Source organism: Furipterus horrens, unplaced genomic scaffold, assembly GCF_987537825.1.
Source record: "Furipterus horrens unplaced genomic scaffold, mFurHor1.1.pri manual_scaffold_9, whole genome shotgun sequence".
Taxonomy (NCBI): Eukaryota; Metazoa; Chordata; class Mammalia; order Chiroptera; family Furipteridae; genus Furipterus; species Furipterus horrens.
In genome coordinates this window covers 101,506,661-101,524,861 of record NW_028327179.1, presented here as the reverse complement: position 1 = coordinate 101,524,861, position 18,201 = coordinate 101,506,661, and the positions used below count along the sequence as shown (strand labels likewise).

Sequence of the window (18,201 nt, the reverse complement as noted above, 5' to 3'; positions counted from 1 at the left end):
TTCTATTTATACTTTTTTTATTTCATCGGGAGTATCTAATAGGCCCTTCATTCCTAGCCCACTCTCAATGCCTGTTGTTTTAATAATTTCTGTAATGCATCCTTGATATAATACTCGGGATGCTGCACGATACCTAAACTTATTAGATCTATCACGACGCTGTCTCTAAGCTCATCCAATGTGAATAAGTAATTGTGGATTTTAACAGAAGCGTTTCCCTGGCCAACAATTATGCAAACGCATCCGAAGAACGTCAGGTGCATCTGACTCAATGACAGATACGAGTATGATACCAGTGACCCCGGGGCACACTGGGGACTGGAACTGGGAAGCTTCTCAACTGTGTACCACGCAGGGACTGCAACGACAAGCGAGGGGAAGGTCGTGCTCCCTCCCTTCCGGGGACACGCCGCCCCAAGAACAAACGGGAGTACCTGGCGTCAGCAGGATGACGGAGGTGACGATGAGGGAGCAGATGACCAGGATCACCAGCAGCGCGATGGCGATGCCCTTCCAGTTCCGCTGCGGAGGGTTACTCCCCACCAGCTCCTGAAAGCGACACAGGAAGGAGAAGCGGTGTCAGCCAAACCCACGTGCCCGTTTAAGTCAGGACCCTGCACGTGGCACCGTGGAGTGCGGTGCGCGCTCATCCTTCAAGCGACGGTCCGCTCTCTTCTCAGCCCCTGCCCTCCCTGCGCTGTGGCCAAACCTCAGCACAGAGTCTGATACCTCGTTAGGTTCGCAGCTTTGGGGGGACACTCCTGCTCTGCCCCCCAATAACCGAGGTTCTCCAGCGCAGGGGAACCATGGCAGGGTTTCCTCTTCATTACAACCACCCTATTAGTGCCCAGAGCATCAGCCCCAAGGGTGCGCCATTTTCCAGCCCCAAGTCCGCTCCCATCTCTCCATGTTTACATCACACCGTCCACCTGAGCCTGTCTTCCTGCCACAGGCCCTCCTACAAAGCTTCCTGAACGGTCTTCACAAGTAACTCACCCGCCCGTATGCGAGGATTTAGCCCCTGGGGTCGGGGGTGGGCGGGGACGTCTGGAGACATTGCTAAAGGGACGTAAAGGTCGAATAAACCCAGGGATGTGATCGACCACACTGGCTGCTGACCCAGCATTTCAGTGCCTTTCCAATGATGGGGATTATATAATTCACAGTTCGAACTGGGATCCTCTGAGAGACAAAGGAAGTCATATTGGTAATTAATAGTAAGTTAGAAATAGAAGAGTGATGAGTTAATAATTATAATTATTAATTATACAGGGGCAACTGGGACTCTCCAGGGTAAATAAAGACCGATGATCATGCTGCAAACGGGGTACTTACCTCTACCCCTGACCACACACCGACCCCCAAGCATTCTGTTGCGGCCCCCAGCCCCAACGCGTCCGGACTCCCAGTCAAGGCTAAATGGGATGGAGACGCCCTCAGAAAGGAGACAATGCGCTGCATAAACACTTCTTTAGCTAAGGTGGCAAGTTCTTAGAACATGCCAACTTGTTGCAAATCAAAATAAAGATGATCCTCACCTATGGGGTGGCCGATAATTAATACCTGGCATCTAAATATTTGATACTGACCCTCTCTCTAGGTTATCCAGTTCAGGAAAACTAGACCCCAAAGAATCTAGGCGTATCTGGGTTCTGGAATTATGAAAAATTCAACTCTGAACAACGGGCATCTGTTGTCTACGTTGTCAGATAACAAACTTCCGAGCGCCACTGCGGTCTCAAGCGGAAATAGTGCTGTGGCTGTTTAGAAACTTCTAGCAGTAGTTTTATCTGCCACCCAGAAATTAATTTATCTATTACAAAGTGACTCGTTAGCACTTAAAAATAAGACTAGCCCTGTCTGATGTGGTCACCGGGTTGGGCATCGTCCCACAAAGCAGAGGGGCACCAGCTCGGTTGCCAGTCAGGGCACAGGCCTGGGTGGTGCGCCAGGTCCCCGGTTGGGGGTGTGTGAGAGGCAACCCATCAGTGTTTCTCTCCCTCTCTTTCTTCCTCCCTTCCCCTCGCTCTGAAAATCAATAAATGAAATGTTTAAAAAATAAGACTAAGCACCGGCGTGAAATCTTGACAGAATGTGATACCGAGACGCTGTCTTTGCCAGGGGCACTGGGTCCTCTCTGTGAGAACGGCATACCCGGAAGTGACAGGATCCTGCTGGTTTAGCAGCTTCTCGCTTTATCCATGATTACCAAGAAAACAAGCCCTGTTCATCAAATTTGTGAAGAGCATAGATCTGGACGCAGTTCTGTCCCTACCACCAACATCGTATGGACGACCTCTAGCAGACATTTCTCCAACACTGATCAGATGGAATCCCAGGGTCCCCATCCAAATCGAACGCATCAATACTGATCAATACCATCCAAAACCAAACGTATCAATACTCAATACCATCCAAAGCTGAACGGGTCAATACGCAATACCAAATCTTATTCTAGATCTGGAAGGATACGATTCATGCCATTGTTCCATCAGCTCAAACAAAGGATACATTTTGAGTTTTGTGTCTACTAGGAAGAACCTGGAATTCTAAATCCTATTTTAGACGTGTCTATGAGATGCTCCTACGCAAAACAAAAGCCGGGGCTTCTGCTCTCTGTCACGGGCCAGGAGTGCTGGTGACGAGAGCCCCTTGGGGTGTGAACAGCCCCGGTGCTTTCGGCAGCGGGAAGTAATTTAATTCTTAATTAGGATCTAGGCATGGCCTTTAACTAAATGTTTCTGTTGCTTTGTGTCACGTGGTTTCTACTCAAAGCCCAAGGCAGCGTGACATGTGCTCCGCGCGCCCGTACCGCAGGTTCCGGGGGCGACGCGCCCACACGCGCTGGGCTTGAGAGAAGGGAAAAGTGGGGCCTGTCAGGCACAAAGCAAGACCAGCAGGAGCAAGGGTCGCCGGAGGCCCCCTCCTGCTCTCTGCGGCGGGGATAACGCCACGGGGGCACCGCGGTGGGGGTGGTGCAGAGTCTCGGTTCCTCCATCCGCCCCTTGTTCTCACCATAGAATTCCGGGAGAACAGAACTGTAGAATCCCACCCAGGAGGCGGTCGGGCCCGGGCCACGGGCTTCTCTCTCACCCCGCCCTCACTCCTTGGCTGGGCCAAAGCGCCCTCTTTTTGCTTTTAGGGGGCTGGGGTTGAGAGGTCTTTCTCTCCTCCTGCCCTCTCCCCTCGGCTGAATCGAAGGAACCGTCCTCCATTCCCAAACGCCGCGCCCCGTGTCTGGGTTTCGCCTGCGCACGGGGCACAGGCGCCTGAACTTTGGGAGCCGAGTCTGCCACAGCGTCACCGACTGACTTTGTCAAAACCGCTCGTGAGCAAACGCCGCCGTGAGCCAGCCCCTGCCACGCCAGCGCGCCTCTCCCCGCCCACGCGCGCCCAGGGCCGATGAGAGAGGGCGAGCCTGCAGACACGGGGCGGGGCCGGGGCGGGCTCCCAGCTGTCCCTACGGAAAACCACACAACAATGAATAAATAACAGTAACACACGCATACACTCCGTGCTCTGCCTACTCACGACTGTCAGCCCACGTCTGCCCCACCCTGGGTGACCAGAACACGGAGACGCCCACAAAACGCGCCCTGTGGAGCAAGGGTAAGGGCGTGTCCGTCTCAACACCCAAACACTGAGCTCCTGTCCATTTGAAAGATCACGTGGAAGAGAGAGAGAGAGGATCTAAGGCGACTGGCTCCCGGGGGCAGAGCGAGGACCGGAGATGCAACTGTGTAGCCACAGAGCTTCCTTCTTTCTAATCGTTAGGACCGTACTGCCCGGGCGGGGGAGGGTCAGCCCTCCGGGGAGGGAGCACCAGGCGGGGACCCCGAGGGTCAGCCCTCTGGGGAGGAATGATCTTAACGATGCGCAGCACCTTTACCTTCCGTGGACACGTGTGGGATGGGAAGGAAGCTGGGGGACTGAAGCTGCCACCGTGGGGGGGACACTGACTGGACAAGGTGACAAAGACGGTTTCTCCAGGCCCCCTGGACGAAGCCAAGATGGTGCATAAAAAACCAGTTATGTACGAGTGAATGGGAGGGCGCGCCGTGAGGCCACCGAGACCCACGCGGCTGGCAGCGCCCCCTCAGGGACGCATTTCTACGCCCGGCCTCTCAGGGATCCCTCCGCGCCCCTGGGCGCCCAGGCACGCGGGTCCCCTTTATCAGCCTGTGTCTCCACTTGCCAAATCTCCCCTTTCAGAGTGCGGGTCCTGTTCTTTCTACACAAGCAATATTGCAGCAATAAGAACAGGAAATCAGTTTAAAAAGAAAAACGTCACAAACGAGCGTGCTAATCCAAGAAAACACACACTTCTCGTTTTTCTCTAACTCTCTCCAGTCCTGGTCCTGACGCACATGTGATTTTCGGTGGGCGTGACTGGCGCCCAGGTGGGGCTCTGGGGTCTGAATGCAGGTCAGGATCTGTGCCTTTGAACGTCTAACTCAGCTCCGCACATTCAGGCTTCCTCCTCTTAACCTGCAGGAGTTGAATTATTAAAATTTTGAGAAAAAAAAAAAAAAAGAAAGAAATGACCCTGCTTCCCATGAAGGGCAAAGGGAGTTAATAAATTATCCCCTGAAACGCTGAGCCTCAGTAATGCATCTCTCAGTAGAATTATAGATTTTTTGCCTCGAGTGGTAAAAATGGGGTTATAACATATTCCCTGTTCTGTCTGGTACCATACACATAACTTAGAGATCCAATAAAACGGAAGACTGTTCATAATTAACCATGTGCTCCAAGATAAACAAATCTCCCATCCATCCGTCCATCTGTCCACCTATCCCTTCATCATCTCTCCATTCATTGATCCGTCCATCCATCCTTCATCTGTCCTTCCTCTATCCATTCATCCCTCCCTCCCTTCCTCCTTCCTCCCTCCCTCCCCCTCCCCTCCCCCATCCCTCCCTCCCCCCTCCCCTCCCCCATCCCTCTCTCCGTCCCTCCCTCCCTTCCTCCTTCCTCCCTCCCTCCCTTCTTTCCCATAGTTATCTCACTCTGCCAGACCCTGTTCCGAGACCCTTGGTGCCACAGTAAAAAGCAAAAAGGCAGTGACACTGTGATCCACACAACACGTTGAGTGGCATTTATTCTGGTGCAGGGGGGAGGGGACAAATAATAAACAGACAAATCCATTAAGAGAAGAAGGGGAGATCAAGACGAGGGGCTGTCCTGTGAGCTGTGCGTGTAAAAGCAGGTCAGAGTTCTCCTGTAAAGGGACTTTTGAACAGAAACGGGAAGGCATCCGGGAGGAGGCTCATCGGGACTGAGCTGCGGTCCCCTGAATTCATACACTGAAGCTCTGACCCCCAGTGGGATGGCATTTGGAGATTGTGCTTGGGGAGGCGACGGGGGTGAGATGAGGTCAGAGGGTGGGGCCCCTGGGATGCCATCAGTGCCCTAATAAGACAGGATAGCGAGAGCGTGCGTCTTCCCTCTCTGCCCCTGCCCTCCCCCCCCATCCACGTGCGTCACAGCGAGGCTGTGTCAGGAGGCACATCTCCAACCCAAGGAGGGCACCGCCAGACCCCACAGCCTGCGCGTGCGTCCCGGACGTCCAGGCTCCAGGACAGCGAGATGTTCGTCTCCATTCTTCGGCCGCCTGCCCGTGGCATTTGGCCGTCACAGCCTGAACACAGGAAGGCCCAGGCTGCTGGCGGGGCCGGAGCAGAGACGGGGGCGTCCGTGACATGACCCAGCTGAGCAGGAGGCAGGGGCGGGGCGGAGCGGGAGCGGGAGCCGGAGAGGAGGCCCCCGCGCTGGCCGCGGCTCTCCCTCCCCACACAGGGTGGTCAGCTCAGCGGCGCGTTGACGGCACTCCCGTCAGCAGGACCGCGTCGTGGGCGCTGCTATGGGAGAACACCTACCAGGGTGGGCAGAGGAGGGGCCCCCGAGGAGGCAGGGGGACAGGGGTCTGTCCCAGGTGGAGGTGGTGAGACGTGGCTGATTCTGGGCACATTATAGAAAAAGAGGGACAGATCACACACACCCAGGGGCCACGACGCATGCGGCTCCCTTTTGCATTCAGGGCCCTCTCTGGGGCGCTCAGCTTCCGTCCTCAAGGAGAAAGCCCTTTACACATCACTGCCCCGAAGTCCCTGCCCCAACCCCTACCGCTGAGCCCCGGGCAGTCCCCCCCCCCCCCCGGCTCCCAGCCCCCCCCCCCACTTGGAATGCACCGCCTCTGTCTCCTGATCCTCCTCTTCCGCCTTCACTCCAGCAGGCAAATGCGTTCACTGTCTGTAGTTACCAACCAGGACATCTCGGGGAGCCCATCATTCTCCCACCGGGACACACCGCGATACTTCGGGCATGCTTTTCGGTAACATTCCGGTGCTACTAAAGTGCGTATCCAATGCCCGTGTCGTCACCAGAGTGCCAGCTACTTAATGACAGTCGCCGGGATGTGCCTGTTCCCACCGCGTGGCGCCAGCCTGGGGTCACCGCCGCGCTCAGGGGCTGTGCGCTGAGTGAATGCATCCGTGAGCACCTTCCCAGGGAGGAGAGGGTGCTTCCCGGCACGTCGGGCAGAGCAGCAGTCGTCTGACTGGGGCAGAACGCGAGGCACTACGGTGCGCCCAGCTGCAGCAACGCCGCCACCAAGAGCAGCCGGTCCCGAGGGAGGTCACGCCAGCTGACGTGCAGAGCTTGGTCCCTGGCGACACAGGGGATGCGCATCCTTATTTTTAACTCGGCCCGAAAGAGAGCAAACAATGAGCTAAAAACAGACTCAACCTTTGCTGAGGTGGTGGACGTTTGGAAGAGAAAGCTCACCTTTGCCGAAGGCTGTTCTCTTAGTGGTTCGTGGTCCTCTCGCAGAAGCGAGAGGAGACCACTTTCCCGGGAAGGGGGGCCCGCTCCCCAGGCAGCTGCAGAGCCGGGCGTGACTAGGGTGGCGCGGGGGGGGGGGGGGGGGCCCAGGCTGCAGTGACAGCGAAGGCCCAGCCCTTGCCAGCCACGATGGGGACAGCTGGCAATCTGGCATTTTATTTCCCGTTGCTAATGGCAGGGGGGTCAACCAGATGGCCCTCTCACTCAGGAAGGAGGAAGCGAATTCAATTATTTTCTCCCAACAATCCTTCATTCGGCCGATGGAGCTCGTCTATGCGGCGAGCTTTCAGGGGACAGGGGGACGGGAAGGCTAAGTCTGGCTCCTCAGACAGAAAGGGGCCTTTTCCAGGCTGTGAGGAGCCCCGACGCTGGGTAACTGCTGGCTGACAAAGGTCTAGAAGGTGTGTGTGGACCAGCGGCGCGCCGGGCTGCGTGGATCAGCTGGTGCGAGGTCACGGCCGGCGCTGCTGGGAAGGCCGCAGAGCCGGGCGTCAGCGCTGGGAGCCCTTCCCTGCCCCCTGAATGGCCCCTCCTCTCTGAACGCTCTTTGGGTCTCCTAAGGACTTTGGGGTGCGCTGGCTGGTTGTGGGCGCAAGGAGGAGGTGAGAGCCGTACCCACAAGGCACCGTTCCGTGTGGCCGCAGGCCAGGGGCTGCAGGTGCCTGCAGGGCTGGGCCGAGCAGCCGGCATTGGGTGCGCGGTAGGTGGTGCTGGCGGCGGGGGATGGGACCTGCCCTCTGAAACCTTCTGCTGATGTCACTAATTAGAAATTAAATTTGGCTGACAGGCTCTCCTTCGGTGGCCTGGTGATTAATTAGGAGTCACCGCTATCTCGGTGACAGAGAGGAGCTGACGTTCCCAGTCATTACAGGCAGATCTCGGGGTCCCTGCCTCCTGTTTCTGATGGCTGCCCCCACTCAGCTTCCCCCGGGCTCCCCACCACCCCATCTATTATCACCTAAGGGACCGACCGGGATCCAAGCTCCTTTTCTGTGAATTTGGCCACTTCCGAAGTGGCCTGTTTTACATAACAGGACTCTATTCCTGCCGAGGGCAACAGCCTTTAAAATCACACCCTCCTCCGGTGACTAAGGCACCTGTCAACCTCCTGCCTGCGTTTGCCCAGGCAGCACCTGCCCTATCCGTCCTTCTAGAAAAAAAAAAAAAGGCAAATTACCAACTGTGATTCTATATATTTAAAAATTTCTTCTTCCTTATGTTTTACCTACAAGTTCAGCACCAGGCCTGAAATTATCTTAGGGCCTTCAGTTTAACGGAGGGTGTCTGATTGCTTCTTTATGACATTAATTCAAAATCAAAGCTATTCATACCTTCCGAGCTCAGCTGAACCTGGATCTATTTTAATGTAATCTTTTAAAGCTACCACGCTGTGCCGTAAATCACAAAAGCAGCAACGCTGGTGACCGGGTCAAAGTCAGGAGGAATTTCATGAGCTCTCGTGCCAGGAGAAGCCCGTGCAGGGGGCAGAGGCACGTCCGTGGCGGAATTTAAAACGGAGCATTAGCATCTCCCGCACAGCACTGCTATTTATGACGGCCACGTTCAAAAATCATCTCTACATAATGGGTGTCTTTGCATAAACTCGCGGAGACCCAGAGGCGATTTTGAGACACGCTGGAGCCTGGGCAGCTTTTTGGCAAGCCCCCCACGTCACTTGTCAACATCAGAAATGCCCGTCGGCTCTCAATAAATATTAAGTGGCCCCCAAAGGCGAGAACCACCAACGATTTCACGGCGGAGCCCAGAATAATTTGAGCTTGCTGAGGGCTCCCTGGGCGGCTTGCTGCCCAGCTACAGCCCTCCGGCAGGGTGCAGACCGTGAGCTCCCCCACCCACGGGTGCCGGCAGCCACACTTCTCTTCTGCCAGCCCACTCCGCTCCCTCTCTGCCATGGGTAATCAGACCAGCCTGGGTCAGAAGACGGCTCCAGGCCTTCAGGGATGGGTGAAACTATTCCAGCTTACTCCTCCTGGCCATTGACACCTGGGAAAGGGAGGGAGGATGGCTGGGGGCGTGCCTGCCTCCCACGGCGAGCGTCGGGGTTTGGGAGAAAATAGAGCAGGTCTGCCGGCCGAGGAGAAAGAAGGAGCCAGACAGGGGCCAAGAGACAAGGAGCAAAGGCAGAGAGAGACTCAGTCCTCCTCCTGGACCCAAGGGAACTTTACCCTTAGATCTAACACGACGCGCCTGTCCCTTTATGAAGTATTGTATGTCGCATGTCATTTAAACTAGTTGAAGCTGGTTTCTGCAACGTGAGGACAAAGACGCTGCATCTGGAGCGTGTAAAGCTACCGGTCCCTCAGCCCGGTGTCCGGCTGGGGCCCCCTCTCTAAGGGGGTGTCCGTGTCCATCAGAGAGGAGCACACGGCCCACTTACTGCGTGGTTCTCAGGCCACAGCTACACTCGAGAAGCAGGTGAAAGCTTTGACCACCAGCTTGGTCTACAGTTTCAAGCATTGCCAATTGGACGTATAATTTTCTCTGGAAAGACTGGTTTTTCCACCAGTATGTATAGCCTTTTTTTTTTTCAGAGAACCACTGAGCGAAATTTAGCAATTACCTTCATAAACCCTCAAGAACCCCCACTTGTTATCATCTATCAGCACTGGAGGGGAGCCCCCGGGTGACAGGAGGGTCACGTCAGGCTGAAGCACATGCTGCCAAGACAGCTGGCACCATGGAATGTGCAGGGGAGCCCTGGGGGTTGTTCCTGAGATCGGCACTGTTTCAGGTACAAAGTGACGCAGAAAGAAAGCTCTGGTATGTTTGCCCTCGCCGGGGTGGAGCGTCGTCCTGTGCACCAAAAGGTTGCAGGTTCGATCCCTGGTCGGGGCGCATACCCAGGTTGCAGGTTCGATCCCTGGTCGGGGTGCGTAGGAGAAGGCAATCGACCGATGTCTCTCTCACATTGACATTCCCTGTCTCTCCTTCTCCCTCCTTCTCTCTTTAAAATCAATACACAGCTCTGACCTGGGGGGTCAGTTGGTTGGAGCATCGTCCCTTATACCAAAGGGTGGCGGGTTCGATTCCCGATCAGGGTTGCAGGTTCAGCCCCTAGTCAGGGCATGTATAGGAGGCAACAAATCAATGTTTCTCTCTCTCTCTCAAATCAATAAACATATCCAGGTGTGATGATTTTTAAAAATTAAAATAAAAGGTTGTAACATCAATAAACATATCGTTGGGTGAAGGTTTTAAAAAGTAAAGAAAGCGCTGGTACATTTAAATTCTAGCTGGCCTAGAATAAATCAACCTTTTTTTTTTTTTTGGAATCGGCTACTCTTGTCATAGAGAAGCGTCAAACACTGGCATTTTCCTGTCACCCAGTCTCAGCAAGACAAGCAGCATCAGAGCCCTTGTGAGCCACAGGTGACAGAGGAATTAGGGGCGCAGGAATCAGCACTGTTCACTGCACCTGATGGCTCTTATCACGCAGCCTCACACTCACGGGCTCTGAAGCTGGGATGTGGACATCTCGTTGCAGGGCGGGGGAGGGGAGTCGTCACGTGGCCTACCACAGGGAGGGGCACAGCCCATAGGATAACACGTTATATGCCAACGGGGGTATCAGCCTCCCGCAGCACGCACGGCCTGGGTGGGCATCACAAGCACAATTCTGAGGGACGTGGGTCAGACCCTAGTCCTACACGCGGAATGAGTCCTCTTCTACACAGCTCGCCACTGGGCAAACCACACCATAGGTTCATACTTCAGTCTATAAAGACAAGCAAAAAAAAAAAAGAAATTTTCATACAACGCAGGATGTCGTGTCCCTTGGTGGGGAGAGAGGAGTCCCCATTGGAAAGGGAGCAGCAAGACGCATGAGTGTGGGGTGCAGGCCGCCGGGGCGGACCAGGAGGCTCTTTCAGGGGATGTGGATCTCCTGAGCTACAGGCTGGCGCGCAATGTAGCGTTCACAGCGGCCAAGGTTAGGCGTGGGTCATGCATAACGGCCCGCGACATCGCTGGCCAGGAGTGGGAAGGGAAGGGATACTTCTCCTGCCCTCACACCCAGGAGGAGAGAGAGAGACCAGGCCAAAGATGACACCATGAGGTATGTGAGGGGTGGACAGCAAGCCAGGTGCTGGGAGGGAGTGTATGGTGGGGGCGGGGGGTGCCAGCTTTGTTGAGGGGCCATGGAGGCAGGCCAGGGCTCTCTGAGGGAGTGGAATTTAATTTGCTTGTTGAAGGCTATGTCGGAAACAGGCAGATGACCACCTGGGCAGGTTCTCCGCTCATCGGAAGCTCAATACAGTGTGAACCTGGTGCCCACATGCTTTAGACACACTGGGGCCGTGTCTTACGATGAGATGGCTGGGGAGGCCCAGGCAAAACCAGGCCACCTTTTCAGGCAACGTCACATGTCCTATATGTAATCCAAAACGATGGGCAGCCATTGGAGGCATCTGTAGGCCACCTGGATACCTTCTAGAAGAAGGCACTGATTTGTGACTCAACTCCTTTACTGACATCAGAAAAAGCGCTCTGAGAAAGACCAGGGTTGCTTACTCTCCCCCACTGTGCCTTAAAATGTGTCTAATATCGGGCCAAGGTAGCATCAAGTCCCCTAAAAAGGAAAATATTTGCATAGCAACTATTAAAATTATTGGGAGAAAATAAACTACGCCAACCCGACCCCAGGATCTGCCATGACATTGCTTCAGCCTCTGGTCTAAATGTATTTTCTTTCTAATATTTATTCGCCATGAGAAGCTCTGACATAAATTTACTTTATGTATCATGGACCATTTACGATAAGTAGAAGATCACAGCAAATTACAAAATCAATGGTGCCTCTCTCTCAGGGTGGTGAAACAGCTTCCTAATCATTGCACGTCCATATTCAGGACAACCAACGGCTTTAAGACGGGAAGAACACGTGTTCAATAACATTTCAAGCGACTGACACATGTTCATTAGCCTTCACCATGTCAGCCTGCTTGACACGCGTCCTGATTCTGTGTTACTGGCCCATTTAATTCATCTTTGTTAGTGGTGGCTCAATCTTTTCATAAAGGTGTTTGAAACACACCGAAGGTAATATTTGGCAAGAGGAGTCTAAGAGGAGGCCCCAGCAGAAAGCAGAACTCTGCATGGTCCTCACCTCAGAAGACCATGGTAACATGCCAGTGAGGCCAGTCCCCACCAGTGACATTAACGGGGAGGTGTCAGCCCTAGCACAGCCTTGGGAGGGATTCCTAGACACGCTCAGTGGGTTTGGTTCCTCTCTCACCCTCTCTGTGTCTCCCTCAATGCCCTCTACCTCTGTCTCCCAAACTTAATATCCTAAAATTCTCTCCCTTCTGACACAGCCCTGAGCACAAAATCAACACAAACAGAAAAGAAGTTGCAGAGTCCACACGCACTGATCACAAATGCTGAAGAGATGCCCATATCCAGAAGGGAACGCAGTCACTTCTGCCACAAGTTACTTTGCAGACCAGAAGGTGAAAGCGCTGGGATAGAAGACGCCAATGACCTAACTAACATCCTAGCTCAGCACAGGTGAGGAGCTCAGAGCTCGGGGCAGGATAAAAAAGGAACACGAGGAAAAGAATTTAGAAGGCACCGAGAGGAAAACAGCAGGGAACATCCAACTCAGGGAGAGTGAGAATCCACGTGACACCCAACTCAAGAGGAAGACTCACCTGAAGGGGCCACAGCCTGGGTCTCTGGGATGGAGCAAAGAGCTGAACACATCAAGGCACCTGCAGGTACCACATGCATGTGTAGAATGATGGCCTAGCACATTCTCAGGTAATTCCTACTGGAAACTGTTGGGTTGGCCAAAAAGTCCGTTTTGGTCTTTTTTTTCTGTAAGATGGCTCTGGAAGCACTTAGCTGTTGTTAACTTCATTCAAAACAATTTTGTTAGGTTGTTTTGTGACAGCTGTCATGTCAGCGGCAATTTAAACAACATCAAACTTGGTAAATTTTTGTGCAGCCATTTTAATATCGAAGATGGAAGACTATATGTAACATTTCCAGCATATTATGCTTTATGATTTCAAGAAAGGTAAAAATGCAACTGGAACGCACACACACACAGATCTGCAGTGTGCGGAGAAGGTGCTCTGACTAATGGACTCTGTCAGAAGTACTTTTCGAGGTTCTGTGCTGGAAAGTTCTCATTGGACCACACTCCATGCTCAGGTAGACCCACTGACGCTGATAGAGATCAAATTGAGACACGAATTGAGAACAATCAACGTTCTACCGTGTGGGAGAGAGCCGACATACTCAAGGTTTCCAAATCCATAAAGCTATGGGTGAAAATGAAAAAATGTGCCTTTTATTTTATGGAAAAAACCGTACAGACTTTTTGGCCAACCCAATATTACAACACATTCTGCACTTTGAGTGGCCAATTTTTAGTCCTGTGGAGGTGGTCCAGACCAGGGACAAGCCAGGTAAGTTTCTCTCGTGCACTGAATGAAGATTAATTGGCCGCTTTGATTTTATCAGGCCATTTTACGTTATTATTTTATGATCCAACGTCTATAAAGATTACCATGACAAAAGGAAACACTTAAGGACACTTTTGTTGTTGTTACAGGTAAAACTGACTTTTAAAAACATAACCGATGTTTATAATAACACCGAGGGGACCCGAGGCATGTGTCTGAATGGCAACACGCGCAGCCTGAAAGGGTGTGACGGAGCAGATGAAGAAAACCTGCAGGGAGCCCAAAGGAAAAAGAACACAGTAAATATTTTACTGGGAAATTGGCCCTACAAGGAAATGTCAAGGTAATTAGTCTACTTATCCGAAGAAAAATGACTCGGGCCAGGACTTAATTACTGCCTGCATGCAGAGTAAGCCAAAGATTTTGGACAAAAGAAAGAATTATCTCATCTGTAGGACGGAAGGGAAGAGCCCATCGACAAGACAAGAAAGATGATGGGAAGCGACTTGGTGTGTTTCTCAAAATGGTGTCACGGATGCCGGGTTAGACGCCCCTGGGGCCAGCAGGTCAACACGCAGATTCCCGGTCCCTCTGAAACTTACCGACCTGCCGTCTCCGGGGAGAGGGACAGGGGTTGCTCATGCTGTGGCATCTGTCCAGCGATGTGTAGAGCCTGAAGTGTGACAGCCCCCGTCTACAGGGAGGGACGGCCCCCCGCTCGCCCCTCTCCCCGGTAACCAGCTTAGCAAGTGCCCTGGAAGCCGGCTGACGGACGGAACGCGCAGGCTGCCTGAAGGAGCCCGCTGCTCTGGGACGGGGCTAGTTCCACTGTTCAGCATGGGGCCTCCCATCCCACCGCACTGGGTCTTGTGCGGACACCGGGGTCTTCACCGGACCATCCCCTTCTCTCCGCCTTCTCCTCTTCCCAAAGGAAAGCGCAGCGGGGCCCGTGCAAGGGGCTTTCTCTCTGGTCCTTTCCAAACGTCACTCTGCCCGGTCCTCGGCCCTGCTTGGTGTCCTGGGAGCCTGACCCCGGCCCCTGGGAGCTGCATCCCCTGCCTGTCGTTGCTGGTGGCATCAGCTTGGCCAACAGGAGGCCTGGGCAGCAGAAGGGCGGCGAGGAGGAGAGCGCTCCAGGGGTTTCTTTGTTGGGGTCTCCCGGCTCTGCCCAGCTTGCCTGGCAGGGGTGACTTCCTTCAGTGACCACCCCCTTGGGGGCCCCCTCACTGCTTCAGGTTTAGTTTAGGGCAAATACCATCTCTTCGAGGCCACACTGCTCTGATGGCTCTTTTAACCGTGTCCATGCCTCTGCCAACAGTCCTGCCTGCCCGATGCTAGATCCACCGGAGCTGGATTTGGTGTGTCTTTGACACGGGTCCCTAACGAGGGCCCGGTTTTCTATGATCACGCTGATGACGACCCTTCAGTGTTGGGATGTGATGGTCCCCAGGCTACCGTGGGTGGCAGCGACCCTGCAGCCGGAGAGCCTTCTCTGCACATCTGTGGAGACAGACCCTGCACTGGCCAGCACCCCAGGGGGCTGTGTGCAGACGGCACCTGGAGGACTATTATCACCGCAAGGACAGGAACATGCTAAGGAAGGAATTCCAGGTGTCACAGAGCCGCGCTGGGAGACACTCGCTGATCTTCCTCTAACCAAGGAGCCTGGGCACCTTGCCCTTGCTTCACTCTTAGCTGTGACAGCAGGCTGCGTATTCTGAGGATGCTCAGGGAAGATGGTGACCCCGGTCAGCCACAGGGTGGTGGGGGTGGGGGAGGGTGACGCACTGCAACTTGACCTGGATCATGACTGATGCTGACCCCATGACTGAAAAGGCAGGTGAACAAGCTGATCAGTAGACATGATTTGAAAGAGCCTGTTTAACCCGCTCGAGAAATCGGTTGCTTAGGAGGTTTTGTGTATTCACTGTTTGCAAGAATATAGCAAAGTGAAGGGGGGTCCCCACTTTCCAGAAGCTGTATCTGAATGAGACAGAGTTCCTGAGGTTCACTGCGCGTACTGTGGGCAGGTGAAAGCTGGAGTTTGGCTCTTAGCTATTCAAATTAGTGACGGCTAGCTCTACTGACCGGCTAGAATTTGGCAATAGAATAACCATGGGCATGTTTCTCCCCAAAGAGTTATAAAACCCCAGTGTCAGGCCCGAGGGGCTCAGAGAGAAGCAGTGGGTCCCCTGGCAGGCCCGTCCAGTACAGGCCTTGGCCTGGCTCCATCCCAAAATCACTGTGGTTTTGGGACACCGGAGAGGAGACGTCAAATTCGATTTAAAAGATAAAGCTCTCTAACGGGGAAGATGGCTCAGTGTGGCCAATACTGGGAATGTGTTTCTCCGGCCTCACCAGGGAGCTAGCTGAATGTTCTAGATGGCAGAGGCTTGCCCAATACCACAGCTCATGGATTTATAACAAGTTCAACTACCGGGTCAAACTTAACCATCGAATCATACTGAGTTTAATCTTAATCTTTTACTGGTTCAGATGGGAACCGAAATGACGCAGGGACCTTCCTGCTGAGGTACTCTCCCGTTGGCATTCTGCCCCCGCTCTCAGGCCTGGAGAACGGGCAACATCACACCAGCTCTCCCAGCGCTCGGCCACGGTGCAGCGCGCTTACCGGGCACACCAAAGGGAAGCATGTCGGAATAACGCAAATCAGCTTTGGCCAGAGACAAACAGCACTGAAGGGTTGACGATATTAGGCCCAGCAGAGTTTCCTTCTTAATTCTGAGTCACGATCATTAAGACATCTTTATTAATACCGAACACGTGAAGGGCATTCTGAGGTTAGAACTTGCCCTGCGTGGTTCGTCTGGACTGTAACTCAACTCGAGAGAGAAATCTTCTGCCTCCAAAGGCGGCAGAGGTGCCTGACGTGGGCAGCTAGCACCCGCCCGCGGGTTTCGTTGCCTTGTGGGCGGTCAGGAGGCACAGAGGAAGAGGGCTTCTCTGGGAGGGGGTGAAGGATGGAGAAAGGGGGGCCAGGTGGGGTCTGCAGGTCTGAGAAGGGCTCCAGGGCCGCCCGCTCCAAGACGGGCCTGGGAGGTCACCTCTCGTTCACCCCGTGCGGCTCCTTCCAAATTAAATCAGCGCCTCGACACATGGCCGGCTCCTAGGTGGGGGCGGAAGGGACAAAATGTGGCTTCTGAGGCTGGGTGATATGAGTGTCAGCCTTGGCCCCAAGTCAGGCAGTTTCCTTTGGCAGAAGGCAGCCCCCTGCCAGGAGGGTGCCCAAGTGGCCCCGTGGAGAGGGGCCGAGGTTCCCAGCCAAACGCCAGCCTCACACGTGGGCCGCGGGGGTGAGCAGACAGCGGGTCCTCCAGCCCCCCGCTGGCCCCAGATGACCCTGCAGCCCTGACCGCAGCATCCTGGGGGCGGGGCGGGGGGGGGTCATGTCAGAACCAAGGGGCCAGGCTACCCCCGATTTCCTGGCCCACGGAAACTAGGAGAGACCGTTAAGGACTAATGCTGTTTTAATCCACCCCGTTGGGGGGCGGCTGGTTTTGCACCAATAGAGATAACTGAGGAATGACTAAGACTTGTTCTACGGGGTGCAGGTCGTTTGAAAGAATATTTGTGAAGGGGAGAAGGGGAGACAGAAGTATTAGGGAAGCGGGGTTCACCCTAAGACACTTTAGATGTCAAGACAGAGAACTTTTATTTTATCTTAGAGGAAATTGAGAACCACTCAAGGGTTTATACAGGCGATTCAGTGACGGAAGACTTTTGGAAGATTGACTCAAACTACATAAAAAGGAGGAAAGTCCTTTTTATTTTAATTATTATTTTTTAAATCACATAGCAGGTATGGGAGAGGAAACTCAGAAGTTGAAAATTTTTTCTGATAGAAAAGCTCTTTCTTCTATGCCTTTCAAGGGCCCCTGAGTTTTGCTCGTCTGGGTTGGCACAGTCCTGAGCGAAGCTCCTAGTGGCTTCCACTGTTCTTCTTTATAAAACCTGGAGGCCAACGTCCTGCTGACGGCACCTCTGAAGGCCAAGGTCTGAATGCCCCTCTGGAACCTCGCGGGGTGCTTTGTGGAGTCTGACCCTGTCACGTGGGGCCATCGGAACACTGTTCTCTCTGTGAAACAGACGTCAGGGCACCAGAAACCAAGGACATGTACAGACTGCACGCCCCATTTATCCTCACTGGTAGCTTCCCTTTAGGGTCTGCCTGCGAGCAGCGCTGAAACACACGCCCGGCGCGGCGTTTTGTGGTTGTTAGCAGAGCCTCGTGTCAGTTTTCATGGGAAAGCAGGTGATGTTCAGTCGGCTCACTGGCGTGCGTTATCGGTGAAAAAAACTCGGTGTATACTCATTTGGGCTTTCACTTAATTCTCAATTATTTTAAATAAGTGGTTATTGAATTTCTCAAGCAGCCGCCAAGGATGCACGTGACTCCCATAACCGCAGGCCAGTTCTCAGAGTCCAACGAGAGACGAGAAAGAAAATTAACCTGAAGAGGGAATCCTCTTTGAGGCCCTTATGTAGCAAACGTTTTGTGTATTTAATACAAAACAAATATCTAAAACCAGAATTCATTACAATGCGGCCTCAGGTAAACAGACGCCCATCACACCCCCACGCGTTCTCCGGGAAACCCCACGGGCGCAGGAACGCGGGGCGCTGCGGGGGAAGAAACGCGGCCGCGGACCCCTGGCGAGACGCAGCCTTCCTTCCTCCCTGCACTTCAGCCTGGCACTGGGTCCCAGAGACCCTCACCGCTGGACAGGCTCCCGCCACGCGCGCGTCACGGGCCATGCCAGCAGAGCTGTGACCTCCAGGTAACGGAGTGAGAAGCCAGCAGCCCCGGGAGCGTGCGGTACACCGTCGGGGGAAATGGGCCGCTTGAGGAGCCGCTGGGGCAGCTTAGGGTTGTTTAAACTCCGCAGCGGAGACGGGACGGGGATTTAAT

At 53.9% G+C, this 18,201-nt stretch overlaps 1 protein-coding gene across 1 annotated transcript in view; it reads right to left on the bottom strand.

The window, feature by feature from the left end:
• The window catches only part of DPP6 (dipeptidyl peptidase like 6), a 352,854-nt gene that overhangs the window by 162,430 nt on the left and 172,223 nt on the right, over positions 1-18,201 (bottom strand). The window contains exon 2 of the mRNA XM_090287723.1: positions 435-549. Within this exon, the coding sequence (XP_090143849.1) occupies positions 435-549 (115 nt within the window). The remainder of the gene's footprint in view (positions 1-434; positions 550-18,201) is intronic.